Below are 16,086 nucleotides of genomic sequence, written 5' to 3'. Positions count from 1 at the left end.
ATTTTATAAATTCAGTATATTTAACTTTCTGAGGTGATGTTCCATAGCTTTTATCATCACATTCTCTGTGAGAATTGGGGGTGGGAGGACACAAACCCAAAAAGTTAAGAACCCACAACTTATTATTATATAGCACTTTCAAATCTTTGAAATGGTTTCACTTACATTTATAATGTGATGTTATAAAATTACCAAGTAGTAATTTGAGAGAGAAATATTCAGTGTTGCATGTACAATCGTGTATAGCAATGTCTATGTAGATACACAATCAACTGACTATGCATATGCATTATTATATTTCTTAAAATCTAAATCATTGATAGTACACATTCACTCATTCTAAAATTAACTTTAAAAAATAACCCCTATGAATAAATTTTTTAAAAGAAAAATAATGTCCCAGAAGGGTTAGGGTTCTCATGTCTTTATTTCGTTTTACACTTGATGGTTTGTATTGTGTTGTGCACATTTTGGCAATAAATACTTTTCACTGTTACTGCTTTAATTTTATCTTAGCACTCACTCTAATATATACTAATTTAGAATCTTATACAACTGTGTAATTAAGGTCACATACAATCACTCAGCTATAAATGATAACTATATATCATATCAGGATTTACCCGATCCAAGTAATTTCTTCCTTCGGTAAATCTTAGGATTTTTTTTTAAATGACATTTCTATTTTTCCCCCTAGAAAACATGTCACTAAAATATGGGACAAAAGGAGGAAATTTAATGTGCTAAAATAGGCTCTAGTTGTTGAAATGGGATTTTTTTTCTTGGTCCATGTATGGGGAGTCTGATCTTTTTAAAAAACGTGTAGCAGAATTTTTGGGGTGTATTATTTGGTTGTCATTTGACAAAGAAAATGTTGGTTAGATGAAATGGCTAGTCTTTGTTATGAATGGTACAAGGTGTTCTAAGAATCTTTTATGTGACCTTTTTCTTTAGGTGTCTTTGCACTGCTGCAAGCTTATGCTTTCTTGCAGTATCTGAGAGACCGGTTAACAAAACAAGAGTTCCAGACCCTTTTCTTTTTGGGTGTGTCAGTAGCTGCAGGTGCTGTGTTCCTTAGTGTCATCTATTTGACTTATACAGGTAGGTGTCATCATCTGTAGGATGTGAATCTTGTCTCTAATTTATTGTAAAAAGTAATTACTTACAAATTTTGTACATATTCCATTTATCCTAGAGGGTCAAATATTATGGTTGCATTCTGAATAAACAATATAAAAATAATAGTCAAAGTTTCTAAAATCTGCATAGCACTACAAATTGTGATTGTTTTAGCAGCATCTTAATTTTGCTGCTTCGAGATCTGATAAATCTACTTTCAAGCATCCTCTTGATAGATGAATAGGCCCAAATTGTATAAAATTCAAAGCTTCCAATGTTAACCTACTGCATGCTTGCCCTCTTGTGTGCATATGTTCTCTGTCCTACTTTTAAACAATCTACTAATCAGTTTCAGTCTGCTTCTGGATTCTGAGTTACTTTGTGAACCTAATTTCACTAGTCCTTAGAACAAGTCAAATTCTTTCTAAAGGTATTCCACCTGTTAAATTAATGTATCAACCTAGCTCATAAAATCATGAAGAATTAATTGACCACAGAAAAAGGCATGAATGATTAAAATCATTTTCATAATTCATCTAAATTGGGCATATTATATTAGACTAGAGGCCCGGTGCACAAAAATCGTGCACGGGGTTGGGGAGGGAGGTCCTTCAGCCCAGCCTGCACCCTCTCCAATCCGGGACCCCTCAGGGGATGTCCGACTGGGATCGGGCCTAAACCAGCAGTCGAACATCCCTCTCGCAATTCGGGGCCGCTGGCTCCTAACCACTCACCTGCCTGGTCACCCCTAACCACTCTGTCTGCCTGCCTCATTGCCCCCTAATTGTTCCCCTGCTGACCTGATCACCCCTAACCTCTCTGCCTGCCTGCCTGATTGCCCCTAACTGCTCTCCCCTGCCGGCCTGGTCACCCCTAACTGCCCCCCCCTACCAGCCTAGTCACCCCTAACTGCCCTCCCCTGCCGGCCTGGTTGCCCCTAACTGCCCTCCCATGATGGCCTGGTCGCCCCTAACTGCCCTCCCCTGCCGGCCTGGTTGCCCCTAACTGCCCTCCCATGATGGCCTGGTCGCCCCTAACTGCCCTCCCCTGCCGGCCTGGTTGCCCCTAACTGCCCTCCCATGATGGCCTGGTCGCCCCTAACTGCCCTCCCCTGCCGGCCTGGTTGCCCCTAACTGCCCTCCCATGATGGCCTGGTCGCCCCTAACTGCCCTCCCCTGCCGGCCTGGTTGCCCCTAACTGCCCTCCCATGATGGCCTGGTCGCCCCTAACTGCCCTCCCCTGCCGGCCTGGTTGCCCCTAACTGCCCTCCCATGATGGCCTGGTCGCCCCTAACTGCCCTCCCCTGCCGGCCTGGTTGCCCCTAACTGCCCTCCCATGATGGCCTGGTCGCCCCTAACTGCCCTCCCCTGCCGGCCTGGTTGCCCCTAACTGCCCTCCCATGATGGCCTGGTCGCCCCTAACTGCCCTCCCCTGCCGGCCTGGTTGCCCCTAACTGCCCTCCCATGATGGCCTGGTCGCCCCTAACTGCCCTCCCCTGCCGGCCTGGTTGCCCCTAACTGCCCTCCCATGATGGCCTGGTCGCCCCTAACTGCCCTCCCCTGCCGGCCTGGTTGCCCCTAACTGCCCTCCCATGATGGCCTGGTCGCCCCTAACTGCCCTCCCCTGCCGGCCTGGTTGCCCCTAACTGCCCTCCCATGATGGCCTGGTCGCCCCTAACTGCCCTCCCCTGCCGGCCTGGTTGCCCCTAACTGCCCTCCCATGATGGCCTGGTCGCCCCTAACTGCCCTCCCCTGCCGGCCTGGTTGCCCCTAACTGCCCTCCCATGATGGCCTGGTCGCCCCTAACTGCCCTCCCCTGCCGGCCTGGTTGCCCCTAACTGCCCTCCCATGATGGCCTGGTCACCCCTAACCGCCTCTGCCTCGGCCCCCGCCACCGTGGCTTTGTCTGGAAGATGTCTGGTCTAATTAGCATATTACCCTTTTATTAGTATAGATAATTTAGACACCACCACCCACCCCCCTTTTTAAATATTATCCAATGCTTTCTTACTATCTTAGCTTTGTTTTACTAGTCAATTTGAAGTGTATGAGAGAATTGGAAAACTTCCTACAATTTTATCTATCCACTTGTGTTTCTCTGGAAATGTAATCTCCATGGATATTTGTTTTCCTTTGATCACACTAACATTTTATCTGACTGCCAGCCCTGTGAAATATGTTGTCATCTACAAATTAAAACTGAAAAGTTTAAGTATTAGGTTAAATTAAGCCATAATAATCAGTAAATATAAAACCAATAAAACAAAAACAAATTTAAAAGGCAGATTAATTGCTTCTACATTTTTCCTTTTAAGGTTACATTGCACCATGGAGTGGCAGGTTTTACTCCTTGTGGGACACTGGGTAAGTGCAGATAAGTTATTTGCCCTCATTAAAATACCATTTTTTCCCCCCTCTGTTCTTATATTGTCAGCATCACCATCAGTCTTGGGTAACATTTTAAAAGTATCTTACTTATACTAATTTAGTAAGTGTTGATTGGAATCCCTTGTATTTTTTCTTTGTTATAATACCTACTTGGAATGCACCTTTAGTATGATATGCATGACATGTATTTTGATTCTGCATGGACAACTCCTTATTTTAGTTTGGTCAAAACATTTCAGATAACATTTGTGCAATTTTAATGATTGATTTTTATTTTTACCAATGTATTCAAAGTTTCCATCTATTAGTATTTACTTTTTAATCATGAAGGCTCATATGCTGTATATGTGAAGAAAAAATTTTAATGTTTTTTAATGCCACACTAAGTTTCTTGATATTTTAATTTATTACATATACTACAGAATATTTGTGTGCTTTTAAGAGTGCTATTATAAAATGAAATAGTTTAGAAATTAATTTTAAATTACACAACTAGTTCAATAAGATGTTTTTGTTTTCCTGAGGATGAGAAAATATCCTTTGATTATAATGTACCTGTCTTCTCTGTTTTCACTGTTCTATCTTCTTTGTTACTCCCTAAATGGCCCAATAAAAAACCTATCACAGTTTATTGAATGGGCCTTCCCATTGATGTGATACCAGAAGGTCTAATTAAAGGGCATAAGCAAATATATACTAATGACTGAAACTAACATTTGGACACATAATTGAAGAGATCAGCCAATGGACCCCAAAGAGTTTGAGGGAAAATCTTCAGTAATTAGATAAATTTTTGTCAGTAATATTTATTCTTTCTAAACTTTAATGGACTACTTTGGAATCTTGGGGCATTTCAGGAATAATTTGTCCTGTCCTTTCTATTTCTCTCATTGCCTTGCTAAAGTATTGTGGCAATATGATATCTTATTTTTGCTAGTAATAATAAGTCTAAAAGGTAGTGAGATGTAGGAGGTGCTAAGTTAAAATGCAGAATAAATTCCTGTTTAAGCAAAGATTTTTGTATTAAAAGTCAGAGCCAACACTTTTATAATATAACTAACCTTAGATAATTCTCCTAATTTTAGGGATGACATATTAGTTTGTTTTATCAATGTGGACCAGATTTATAATACAATAGGTTATGTTGGAATATACTTATGAGTGACAAGGGTTAGAAGATAGAAATTATATCTACAGTCAAAGAAAATTTTTCCATCAAAAAGGATTTTATTTAATCTTAAGTATTAACTTTTTTAAATTCCAGGTATGCAAAAATACATATTCCAATTATTGCATCAGTGTCTGAGCATCAACCTACGACTTGGGTGTCTTTCTTCTTTGATCTACATATTCTTGTGTGTACCTTCCCAGCAGGCCTATGGTTCTGCATTAAAAATATCAACGATGAAAGAGTGTTTGGTAAGAGATTTTTAATAAATACTTAGCTTTAGAACAATTATTTTCATTATTGACATCACTTCAAAGTTTTATTCTTCTTTGCATGACTCTGCATAGTCAAGATAAATTTCTTGCATAAATCTTAAGCAAGTAAAACCCAGTGAATTTATATTATATGTATTTTATTAACTTTTAATTTAGGACTCATGTAACATTTTCATTCAATTTACTACATTTTCTGGGAGGTTATTATAGTCTGGCTAAGAATTGGAAATTATAACTTTGCTTACAGCATAGTCTTGATTTAATTTTCTAAGTTAGATCTGACTAAGTAGAAAGAAGTTTGCAGGGGTGACCATCATTGAAATTTCAGTGCAAAGTACATTTTGTAATGGAATAAGAATCACCTTTAAGCAAACACCCTCTTCACTGATAGATTTGTGTAAATTTTTAACTAATAAACTGAAAAAAGCAACATACACAAAAATAATCTGTAGTACCGGGACTTGAATTTATGTAAGTATGCGGCTTGGACTATGAGTGATACTCAAGGTACTATTCCAGAATGAAGTAGGAGGAAAATAAAACACCTGCATGAGTTCTAACCAAAGGATGACACTCATTCTTCTTGTGTATGTAGACCAGTCCCTCTGGAAAAGGCCATGATAATATTGCATCATTCAAAAAAGATTTAGCTTAAACATATTGCCCACCTCATGACTCAGCAATCCTAATTCCAAGAGAAGTGAGTGTGTATGTCCAACAAAGGACATGTTTAATAATGCAACTTTATTCAGAATAGCCCCTAATTAGAAACATTCCAAAGGTTATTAGCAGTAGAATAGAAAAAGAAATTCCGATGTATTCGTACAATGGAATACAACAACACAGCTATTAATAAAAGAATAATAGCATGGGTTAACCTAAAAAGCCAATTAAAAAGGAACATTTTTATATAATTTTAAAAATAAAGTTCAAGAATAAGAAAATTAAGTTAATGCTTTAAAAGTCCAAATAGTGATACTTTTTTTATAGGCAGGGAGTGGGGAGAGCAGTTATTGACTGGGAAGAGGTGTGAGGGATCCTTCTGAGGAAGCTCTATATTTTGATACTAGAGGCCTGGTGCACAAAATTTGTGCGGGGGGGGGGGCGTGCCTCAGCCCACCCTGCGTCCTCTTGCAGTCCAGGAGCCCTTGGGGGATGGCTGACCGACGGCTTAGGCCCATAGCCTTAGCACTGCCGTGGAGGCAAGAGAGGCTCCCCAGCCTTAAGCTCGGCTCTGGGCTTCTGGCTGAGCAGCTCTCCCCCTATGGGAGACCACTGACTACCAGGGGCAGCTCCTGCATTGAGCGTCTGTCCCCTGTGGTCAGTGCACATCATAGCGACTGGTTTGTTCCAACGTTCGGTCGATTTGCATATTAGCCATTTATTATATAGGATGGGTGATAATTACATAGGTATGCACATATGTAAAATTTATTGAGATATACAGTATGAACATGGTATAATTTTTTAGTGAGGAAATGAAATTTTAATTAACCTTACTTGAGAATAGGAGCTCAAATTACTCATTGACTTTATGAATTCATATAGCCTTCAGCCTGAAATGGTAGAGCCTTCCTGATGGTTAGCACATTATGTGGAAGGCTTTGGCTTTTGGAAAATACTTTGGAATTTTTTAAAAAGTCTCTTACTAATAACAAGTTCCTCCTTGGGCTAATACATTATATTCTCCTCATCCTATTTTTACTTTAGAGCAAGCTTTATGCCAGATATTGGCACTAGCTTTTCACAGACTTTATTTGATTCTATAAACTTACTCTGCCTGATAAATAATTCCTCAAATATGTTTTCATCTATCAACTATGGATTTTTTAATATGTGATGATATTGACAATGGATTTGTCTCATTTTCCATAACTATAATTACTATAATTAAATTTAAAGCATGATACATTTCTCTAAATTGTTGATATATAGTGTCTAGTTAGCATTAGCTATAATTTCTAAATATGACTATTAAATCATTTGGTTGGTATTATCAATTTAAAAACAATTAACTCTTTTATGAGATGTCTGTTTTTAGATTTGGTTTATAATGTGGTATAAAATACTTAGTTCAGTCTCCTGCGAACATTTTCTTTTCTGAAGTGTTACAAGAGAGCTTGTCTTTCCAGTTGCTCTGTATGCCATCAGCGCTGTCTACTTTGCTGGAGTGATGGTGCGGCTGATGTTGACTTTGACTCCCGTCGTTTGTATGCTGTCTGCAATTGCCTTCTCTAATGTTTTTGAGCACTATTTGGGGGATGACATGAAAAGGGAAAACCCACCTGTGGAGGACAGCAGTGATGAGGATGACAAAAGAAACCCAGGAAATTTGTATGATAAGGTGGGGAATCTAAAGTAAGGCCTTTAAAAATTTTATATGCTTTATTTTTCTACCACAGTAAGAACTATTAATATTAAGAAATGTGATTAAATAGGATTTAGACAAACTGACATTTCTAGTTGGTCTCTACTGTTTGCCTAAAACTTTGAATCCTGCTTGGTCTTTTAGGTAAGAATAAGAAAGTAGAATGCAACCAGAGTAGGAATTCTCATTTCATTTTGGTCAGGTTTTATCTAAAATCCCTCTATTTTTGAGAGCAAAAACGTAGTGGCCTACTAAGTTACATAACATTGAGCATTATAAACCCCCATTGAAACCATGTGCACAAACGCTTATCTTTGAGGTCCATGTTCAGTGTAAACTTGAAACTTTTGTTTTTGTTTTTGTTTTGTTTTGTTTTGTTTTGTTTTGGTGTACTGGATGATGCTCCAGCGAACTGAGTCACCCAGCCAGGGCATGTAATTTACTTTTACTTTTAACCTGTCAGGTTAAGTGAAGAGCAAGGTCATATTTGGTGCAAATGTGGAAAAGACTTGTAAGAATTGGCTTACCTGACAGGGGAGATACCGTGATCAGGAAGGTGGTTTTCCCAGGGCAAGGCTTATCCACTGTACTCTGGATGTGCTGACCCCTGCAATTCCCCCAAATGTGGGAAATTTGACTGCATAATTTGTGGTAATGGGGGACTGCGTTCCCACTCTCCCCTGGAAAAAAAAAAGATTAGAGCACTTGTCTTGGATGACATACTAAACTTCATTTGAATATTAAGTAGGTTTTTAAATACCAGTAAGCAATGAAACTTTCCAGGATAAGTATTAACTTTGAAAAACTTTCCTTACTACATAGGCCCAATATAATTCATACAGGTTTGTTTTAATACAGCACATACCTACTTTTGTGTTTGTGGTTATGTTTTATTTTGTGGTTTCTTAACTAGCCTAGCAATGTAGAGCTTATGACTCTCTGTTCAGTTTTCTGTTCTGGTTTTTTGGTGGTGGTTGTAGTTTTAAAAATGTAATCTTGCCCTAACCAGTTTGGCTCAGTGGATAGAGTGTCGGCCTGCGGACTGTAAGGTCCCAGGTTCGATTCCAGTCAAGGGCATGTATCTTGGTTGCGGGCACATCCCCAGTAGGAGGTGTGCAGGAGGCAGCTGATCGATGTTTCTAACTCTCTATCCCTCTCCCTTCCTCTCTGTAAAAAATCAATAAAATATATTATAAAAATGTAATCTTAATTTTAATATGTCTGTTGGTTTTGGGGTTTGGAAATTGGAAGGTTGATTGTGATAATGCTGTTTTTGTCTTATATTAAAGTTCTACATAGTCTGGATTACAGTTGGACAGTTTCATTTTCAGAATGAGGAATTTGGGTTTTGTAAGAAAAGCCTGCTAGAATGAGGCCATTTGGTTATCTCCTTTGTACATACATAAAACATAAGAATACTCGGTTTGACAGCAGCTTCTTACTGGAGATATTTTGTTCTGTGACCAGCTCCTGAATTGTGTATAGTTCCAGGAAACCACCTCATTCACATTTAGTTTGAGAATCTACCTTGCTAATTTTTAGAAAACTTATCACTCACTCAAGAATACCTGATGGTTATACATTTTTTCCCTCAAAGGATTAAATTGACAGATTAACATTCTCCCAACTTTTCTTGAATGTCTCAATGAAACCAGTGAAATGATGAATTTGTCTAACCAGTTTTTTGTATCTTCAGGCAGGTAAAGTGAGGAAACATGTAACTGAACAGGAAAAAACTGAAGAGGGATTGGGTCCTAATATAAAAAGCATTGTCACCATGTTGATGCTGATGCTATTGATGATGTTTGCAGTCCACTGTACCTGGGTCACAAGCAATGCCTATTCTAGTCCAAGTGTGGTCCTGGCCTCTTACAATCATGATGGGTAAGAAAATAACTTGGCTACAAAAGGATTTTATACCTATGCCTTTTTTTTTCTGTCTCAGTGGTTAAGAATTAAAAAAAGGAATGTTTGTGAGGCTCTGCATTTGAATCTACCATGTTTTTCATACAGCCTTTCTTCTCACCCTCCCCTCCCACCACATGTGGGTAGTAATCATTGTATTTCATGCTCTTGTCCAGAATGTCTTTGCATTCATAACATGTATATTAGTTTTTCTCAAAATGTGGTCCTTGGACATACAATAAGTTCTCATTTAACATCATAGATAGGATCTGTGACTAAACAAAACAACATATAATGAATCCAACTTTACCATAGGCTAAATGAACAAGAGTTCTATTCCTATAACGTTGATGAGACATAAGGATTGTTATTCAAGGACTTGCTATACAGCAACATCATTACCAGGAAGCCTGTTAGAAATGCAAATTCTTGACCCCTCGGAAAGCCTATTGAATCAAACCTAGAGGTGGAGCTCAGCAATCTCTGATTTAATAAGCCCTCTAGGTGATTATGATGCAGCTGAAATTGAAGAAGAGATCATTTATATATTGCCACACCAGCTTCTGCTTCATTTGGGTGCTTATTAGACTTGCAAAATATCAGGCCCCACCCCAGAACTACTAAATCAGAATCTGTTTCTTTTCAAGATACCCAGGAGATGTGCATGCATATTAAAGTTTAAAAAGCATTAGCTCTTCACTGATCTTTCCCCAACCCCCATTTTTTGAGGCTTTTAAAGACTGCCCTTAGAACGTGAGATTAATTCAATGGTTGAACACCTCAAGATTTTAAATTACTCTCTTCACATTTATAAGATCTCATTTAAAAGAATATTGTGATTCTTTTCAGCACCAGGAATATCTTAGATGATTTTAGAGAAGCTTACTTTTGGCTAAGGCAAAATACAGATGAACATGCCCGAGTGATGTCTTGGTGGGATTATGGCTATCAGATAGCTGGAATGGCTAATAGAACTACTTTGGTGGATAATAATACCTGGAATAACAGCCACATAGCACTGGTAAGAATTCAATAACCAACAGATCAAAGTTATAAATTTTTATTACTTAGCAATCAGGCTTTACTTGTAATTAAGAAGGATAAATGGAGGTGAATGTACTCTTTGCTTGCAGAATTCTCAAAATTTCTCTTTATACAATTCATTCCATAAAGTGGGTTCAGGTTGTGCATATTTACTTATTTAAGTATCATTCAGAATTGTAAGCTGATTTCTGGCAGATCTCATATCTTATGAGAATTAGGCAAAATCTGAAACTTTTTATTTTTTCCAACACCAAAAATCTGAAACTTTTAAAACACTAAATTTGACTTGTATTTTCCATTTTATAAATTAAGATAATTATTTGTGGGGGAGGGTGGGGGTTAATGGGGGGGAATGAGGACACATTTGTAATTCCTTAACTAATAAAGAATTTAAAGATTTAAAAAAAGATAATTATTTGCAAATATGTAAAAGAAATGCACTGTGTTCAGGGAATGTTCACTCTGTTAACCAATTTACCTAAATTAAGGTAATCACCTCTCTGTTTTTTAAAGATTTTAAATCAATAGTGGATATTAACCAAATGAGTTTTACTTGTAATAGTGTTGTAGCTAATTATCAGATGTCTGGTAGACTAAGGAGAAGAATATATTTGTGCTGGCTAGATTGCTAGTCATACCTGGCTTTGAGGTAATGAGAAGTTCTATTTCTTTTAAGCTTGCCTGCTTTTATATTAAAATGTTCATTTCATGAAATAATTAGCAAAATATTAAAACATTTATTCTGATTTTGACATTTCTGCTATACCTTATAGGGAGTGAGGTGCTTCTAAATCTCAGTAAATTTGTTGAATTCATAGCAAATCATTTCTATAAAAAGAATTCCATGTAAATCAGATTCTTGACATTCCTTCATAAGGTAAAAATGTGCATTTATTTCTTTTTTAGCATATTATGGGGCTAAGTATACACATTCTCATTTTTTTCTGTAGGTGGGAAAAGCTATGTCTTCAAATGAAACAGCAGCCTATAAAATCATGAGGAGTCTGGATGTAGATTATGTTTTGGTTATTTTTGGAGGGGTTATTGGCTATTCTGGTGATGACATCAACAAGTTCCTCTGGATGGTTAGGATAGCTGAAGGGGAACATCCAAAAGACATTCGGGTAAGAAACGGTTAGTTCAGGTGTTTTAAGACAGCTCACAGGTCCAAGTAATTCTCTTATTTTGCTACCTGCATAGTATTTGTTTTCATTATTTTATTCCCAAGTTTAGACTCTCACTCTAAATGTACTATGAAGATACTATAAGCACTTTTCCCAATTTTAAACCTTTTGAAATTCGTACTTGATATTTCTGTTCTCCAAAGCAATCTTTTGTCAAGACTTTTGCTTTGACTCCTTCACAGCCTTTGCAGTTCTGCCCTTTCTTTCCATTTCCATTGTTTCCACTCTGTTACTGACCCTTATGATCATAAACCTGAAATAGAACAGTGACCTTAAAATTGCTATCCACCGCTTGCATCTGTAGATGCTTATGGCATACAAATGGTTAAATGATGAAGGCCCCTTAGATTCCCTCTCCCAGTCTAACATGACATTGATCATGTCACTTTACAGTTTAAAAGCCTTTGATTGATTAAGGAAAAGGGCCTTAAAACCAAAGACAGACATCAGTTAGAACTAAAACCCTGCCACTGTCAGCTTGGTGCTATGAGCAAGTTATTTTTCACTAATCAGTATTATATGCTTTGAGCACTAGGTCTTGTTCTAGGTTCTGGTAGTATAATGGTGATTAAGGCAGCCTCAGATTATCACTAATGGGAATGCCAGGAATAATTCATTTGTAATGCTTTTTTGAGACTTTGTAGTAATGTAGGTGAAGCCTCAGCCTAGTGGCTGGTACGTAACAATCTCTGTAATTAGGTCATGGTATAAAATCCAAGCTCCTTCATACACTTTGCTTTGCTGGCATCTTGTCCCTCTATCATCTTTTCCCCCCACTCTTGTCAGTCTACTTTACTCAGTCAATCTTTTCAAGCTGTCTTGAAACTTGCCCTGTGGTTTCTTTCCTTGACTCATCTAACACTTGGTGTTTATACTCTTCTCTTTCCTGGGATAGCTTCCCTACCACAGATTTGTCCCCCCTCTAGAAGCTCTTCTCTGGTATATCCATGTGTACTCACCATCAAAATCACACACAGCTTGTTTTGTAGGTAGATTCTATCATATCTCTCCCACTCAGTTGTGAGCTCTTAGAAGATGGGCACCCAGCAAGTGGTTTAACCAGTTAACTGTCACGATATTTTTAATTTAAAATAAAAAGGTCCACCATTTGTGTCTGTAGACACTTAGGGCGTACAAATGGTTAAATGATGAAGGCCCAAAAATGAGAGTGAGATTCATCACTGATCCAGAATAAAAGAACCTTTTGGGAGAATTTATGCATGTGTGTCATGTAAAGCCCCACATTTCCTGTTCAAATGTAAATGCTGTAACATTTCCCCTAAACTGATTAATAAATATTTCCTTGTATTACACTAATCTTGATTTAATTTTTCAGTATGTGATTTTCATTTGTATTTCCTTTAGCAGTGTTAATATTATGACATGTGATGGATCCAGATATATGCTTTGAACATTTATATAGAAATTCTAAATTTCTATGCTTTTTATATTCAGTATTTTTAAAGTTTGTGAGTAGGTAATACAGTCAAATGGTTCAAAGGTAAAATGTAAAGGGCTATACAGTATAACTTTACCAACCTCCACCACTCCCCCTGAAAAGAAAAAAAGCCCATGGCAATCACTTATTATTTTCTTATGCTTCTTATTCAAGCAGATATAGTAGCAAAATATACACCCTGTTCTGCTTTTTTTAAAAATTTCACTATATATCTTAGTAATTTTTCTATATTAGAATATGGAGAGCTGTTTTCATTCTTTTTTTTCCACTTTGACACAGTGTATTCCATTGTGTGAGTGCATTCATGATTTATTTAACCTGTGCCTATTGATGGTCATTTAGGTTGTTTCCAGTTTTTAGTCTCATAAACAGTGGTACAGTAAGTAACTTTTATACTCATTACTTTGCCCATGTACAAGTGTCTTTGTAGGGTAAATTCCTAGACTAGGAATTTCTATTTATAGTGCCAAATTGGCCTTTGTTAGAGGTTAATTTATAAATGTTATAGATCCCAATAAAATTACTATAGGAATTTTCTAAACACTCCCCCCAACTAAAGAACTGACTTTAGAGTTCATATGAAAAAATAAAGACCAATTAAAGAAAACAGAAAATGAGTAATTGTGGTGAGGATGGGGCATTTGGAGAGAGTGAATCTACCTGGTATTAAAACCATGGTGTTGGTACCATTCTTTTGAATTATTGAGGTTTTTATGTTATGGTTATAATCTGGTGGGATTAATTGGCCTTTCCTTACTCCAACAAACAGTATTGTTCTTTTTCTGTGTTTTCTTAGATAATCTTGTTTATTTTTTATAAATGGTTTCTAGACTCAGCTTTTAAAAACACTCAAGATAATTTTGGGCTTTTTTAAGGGATCACATTAAATTTATAAATTAATCCTCTGATAGAATATTTATTTGATATGTAACTAAATATGGCTTTCTGAATATACCCTAAAAGCTGGTTTATGGGGAATTAGGGGGACCTGTAAATTTAACTGACATGAACTATTGATTTTTTATTTTTTTTTTTGTAGGAAAGTGACTATTTCACCCCACAAGGAGAATTCCGTGTAGACAAAGCAGGATCCCCCACTTTATTGAATTGCCTTATGTATAAAATGTCATATTACCGATTTGGGGAAATGCAGGTTAGTTACATTAGTTTAACTATAATCTTTTTTTAAGGGAATATTTTAAAAGTGGTCTTGTTTGCCTCTAAAAAAGGATAATGATGTTTGGTTGTGCTATAAAGAAAGACGTGCTTATCTAAAATTCCCCAACATGCCCCTCCATTAAATTTAGATTTCTGAAACTTAAATGTGAAAAATTAGGAAAAAAATTTAGATCAAAGATTTCCTTCCAGAATATTAATTAACACTAAGGCTCAAATCCAACTTTTGCTTTCCTTTTGACCTCATGCTTTTTGAAGGCATTTTTCTTCCACCTTAGGAAACTGTGTTTTTTGTTTTATTCTTCCTTTAACCCCGCCCCCCCCCTTCTTCTCCCTTCTCCTCTCCCACTCTATCTAAAAATCACTGGAAAAAATATCCTCGGTGAGGATTAACAACAACAAAAGTTTATCAGCAGTTTTTTTTTTTAAATATATTTTATTGATTTTTTACAGAGATTAAGGGAGAGAGATAGAGAGTTAGAAACATCGATGAGAGAGAAACATCGATCAGCTGCCTCCTGCACATCTCCTACTGGGGATGTGCCCGCAACCCAGGTACATGCCCTTGACCGGAATCGAACCCGGGACCTTTAGGTCCGCAGGCCGACGCTCTATCCACTGAGCCAAACCGGTTTTGGCTATCAGCAGTTTTAAGCCATGCTTCCACCATGTCTTCATTTTGATGCCTTCCCTACTCAAGAATAATATATGTTTAAGACATGAAGTATAACTTTTCTTTTGTATAGATATACATGAACAAATCCCTCATTAGAATAGATTTAGGTTTTGTTTTAAAGTTGAATTCACTTATGCTCTGTGTCAACATAAATGTAGTCTGAGAATTTAAAATCTTCTCTCTTCCCCCCAGTTTTTCCTTTCTTAATTCCTCATAAATCTTCCCTTGGTTTGGCCTTTTTATCTTTATAGTTCCCACTTTTGGGATGTAGTATGCTTTTGCATTTATTTGACAAATAACACTGGGAAATAAAGCTACATTGAATGAGATAAGGTCATCATGCAGCTTATATCCTGGTGGAAGACACAGGTAATTTTTAAAATAAAGACAAACTTTTACTGAAGAGTAAAAGATAAGGAAAACAACAGAGGAGACTTTTCTACAACCAATTTCAAGACAATATTTGGAGGTTTTATAAGTCAGTACTAATCCTATATAATAAAAGCCTAATATGCAAATTCACTTATGCTCTGTGTCAACATAAATGTAGTCTGAGAATTTAAAATCTTCTCTCTTCCCCCCAGTTTTTCCTTTCTTAATTCCTCATAAATCTTCCCTTGGTTTGGCCTTTTTATCTTTATAGTTCCCACTTTTGGGATGTAGTATGCTTTTGCATTTATTTGACAAATAACACTGGGAAATAAAGCTACATTGAATGAGATAAGGTCATCATGCAGCTTATATCCTGGTGGAAGACACAGGTAATTTTTAAAATAAAGACAAACTTTTACTGAAGAGTAAAAGATAAGGAAAACAACAGAGGAGACTTTTCTACAACCAATTTCAAGACAATATTTGGAGGTTTTATAAGTCAGTACTAATCCTATATAATAAAAGCCTAATATGCAAATTGACTGAACGGTGGAATGACCAGTTGGTGGGGGCGGGGCCAATGAGTGGGCGGCTCCAGGCCAGCCAAGGCGGGTGCCAGTGGACAGAGGGGCAATGGGGGACGGGGACGGCTGCTAGCCTGCCAGCGCCATTCCCTGATCGGCCTGCCGGTTGCCTCCCACAGAGGGTGGCCAGACTATGGCCTAAGCCAGGGGTGGGCAAACTTTTTGACTCGAGGGCCACAATGGGTTCTTAAACTGGACCGGAGGGCCGGAACAAAAGCATGGATGGAGTGTTTGTGTGAACTAATATAAATTCAAAGTAAACATCATTACATAAAAGGGTACGGGTTTTTTTTTTTTTTTTTTAGTTTTATCCATTTCAAACGGGCCGTATCCAGCCCGCGGGCCGTAGTTTGCCCACGGCTGGACTAG

General features: G+C 37.5%; 1 protein-coding gene and 1 long non-coding RNA gene across 3 annotated transcripts in view; one reads left to right on the top strand and one right to left on the bottom strand.

The window, feature by feature from the left end:
• LOC102262309 overlaps positions 1-8,318 on the bottom strand; it is a 46,359-nt gene extending 38,041 nt beyond the window's left edge. The window contains exon 1 of the long non-coding RNA XR_314213.2: positions 7,845-8,318. This is a non-coding gene — a long non-coding RNA (uncharacterized LOC102262309). The remainder of the gene's footprint in view (positions 1-7,844) is intronic.
• The window catches only part of STT3B (STT3B, subunit of the oligosaccharyltransferase complex (catalytic)), a 46,340-nt gene that overhangs the window by 23,783 nt on the left and 6,471 nt on the right, over positions 1-16,086 (top strand). For both annotated transcript variants that reach the window (XM_005877111.2, XM_014548423.1), the window contains 8 exons: positions 955-1,101; positions 3,434-3,482; positions 4,771-4,925; positions 7,082-7,293; positions 9,014-9,201; positions 10,072-10,243; positions 11,217-11,390; positions 13,949-14,062. In XM_005877111.2, coding sequence (XP_005877173.1) covers positions 955-1,101; positions 3,434-3,482; positions 4,771-4,925; positions 7,082-7,293; positions 9,014-9,201; positions 10,072-10,243; positions 11,217-11,390; positions 13,949-14,062 — 1,211 coding nt within the window. The remainder of the gene's footprint in view (positions 1-954; positions 1,102-3,433; positions 3,483-4,770; positions 4,926-7,081; positions 7,294-9,013; positions 9,202-10,071; positions 10,244-11,216; positions 11,391-13,948; positions 14,063-16,086) is intronic.

Source organism: Myotis brandtii, unplaced genomic scaffold (assembly GCF_000412655.1).
Source record: "Myotis brandtii unplaced genomic scaffold, ASM41265v1 scaffold506, whole genome shotgun sequence".
Lineage (NCBI taxonomy): Eukaryota > Metazoa > Chordata > Mammalia > Chiroptera > Vespertilionidae > Myotis > Myotis brandtii.
This window is presented reverse-complemented; position numbering and strand designations above follow the sequence as displayed.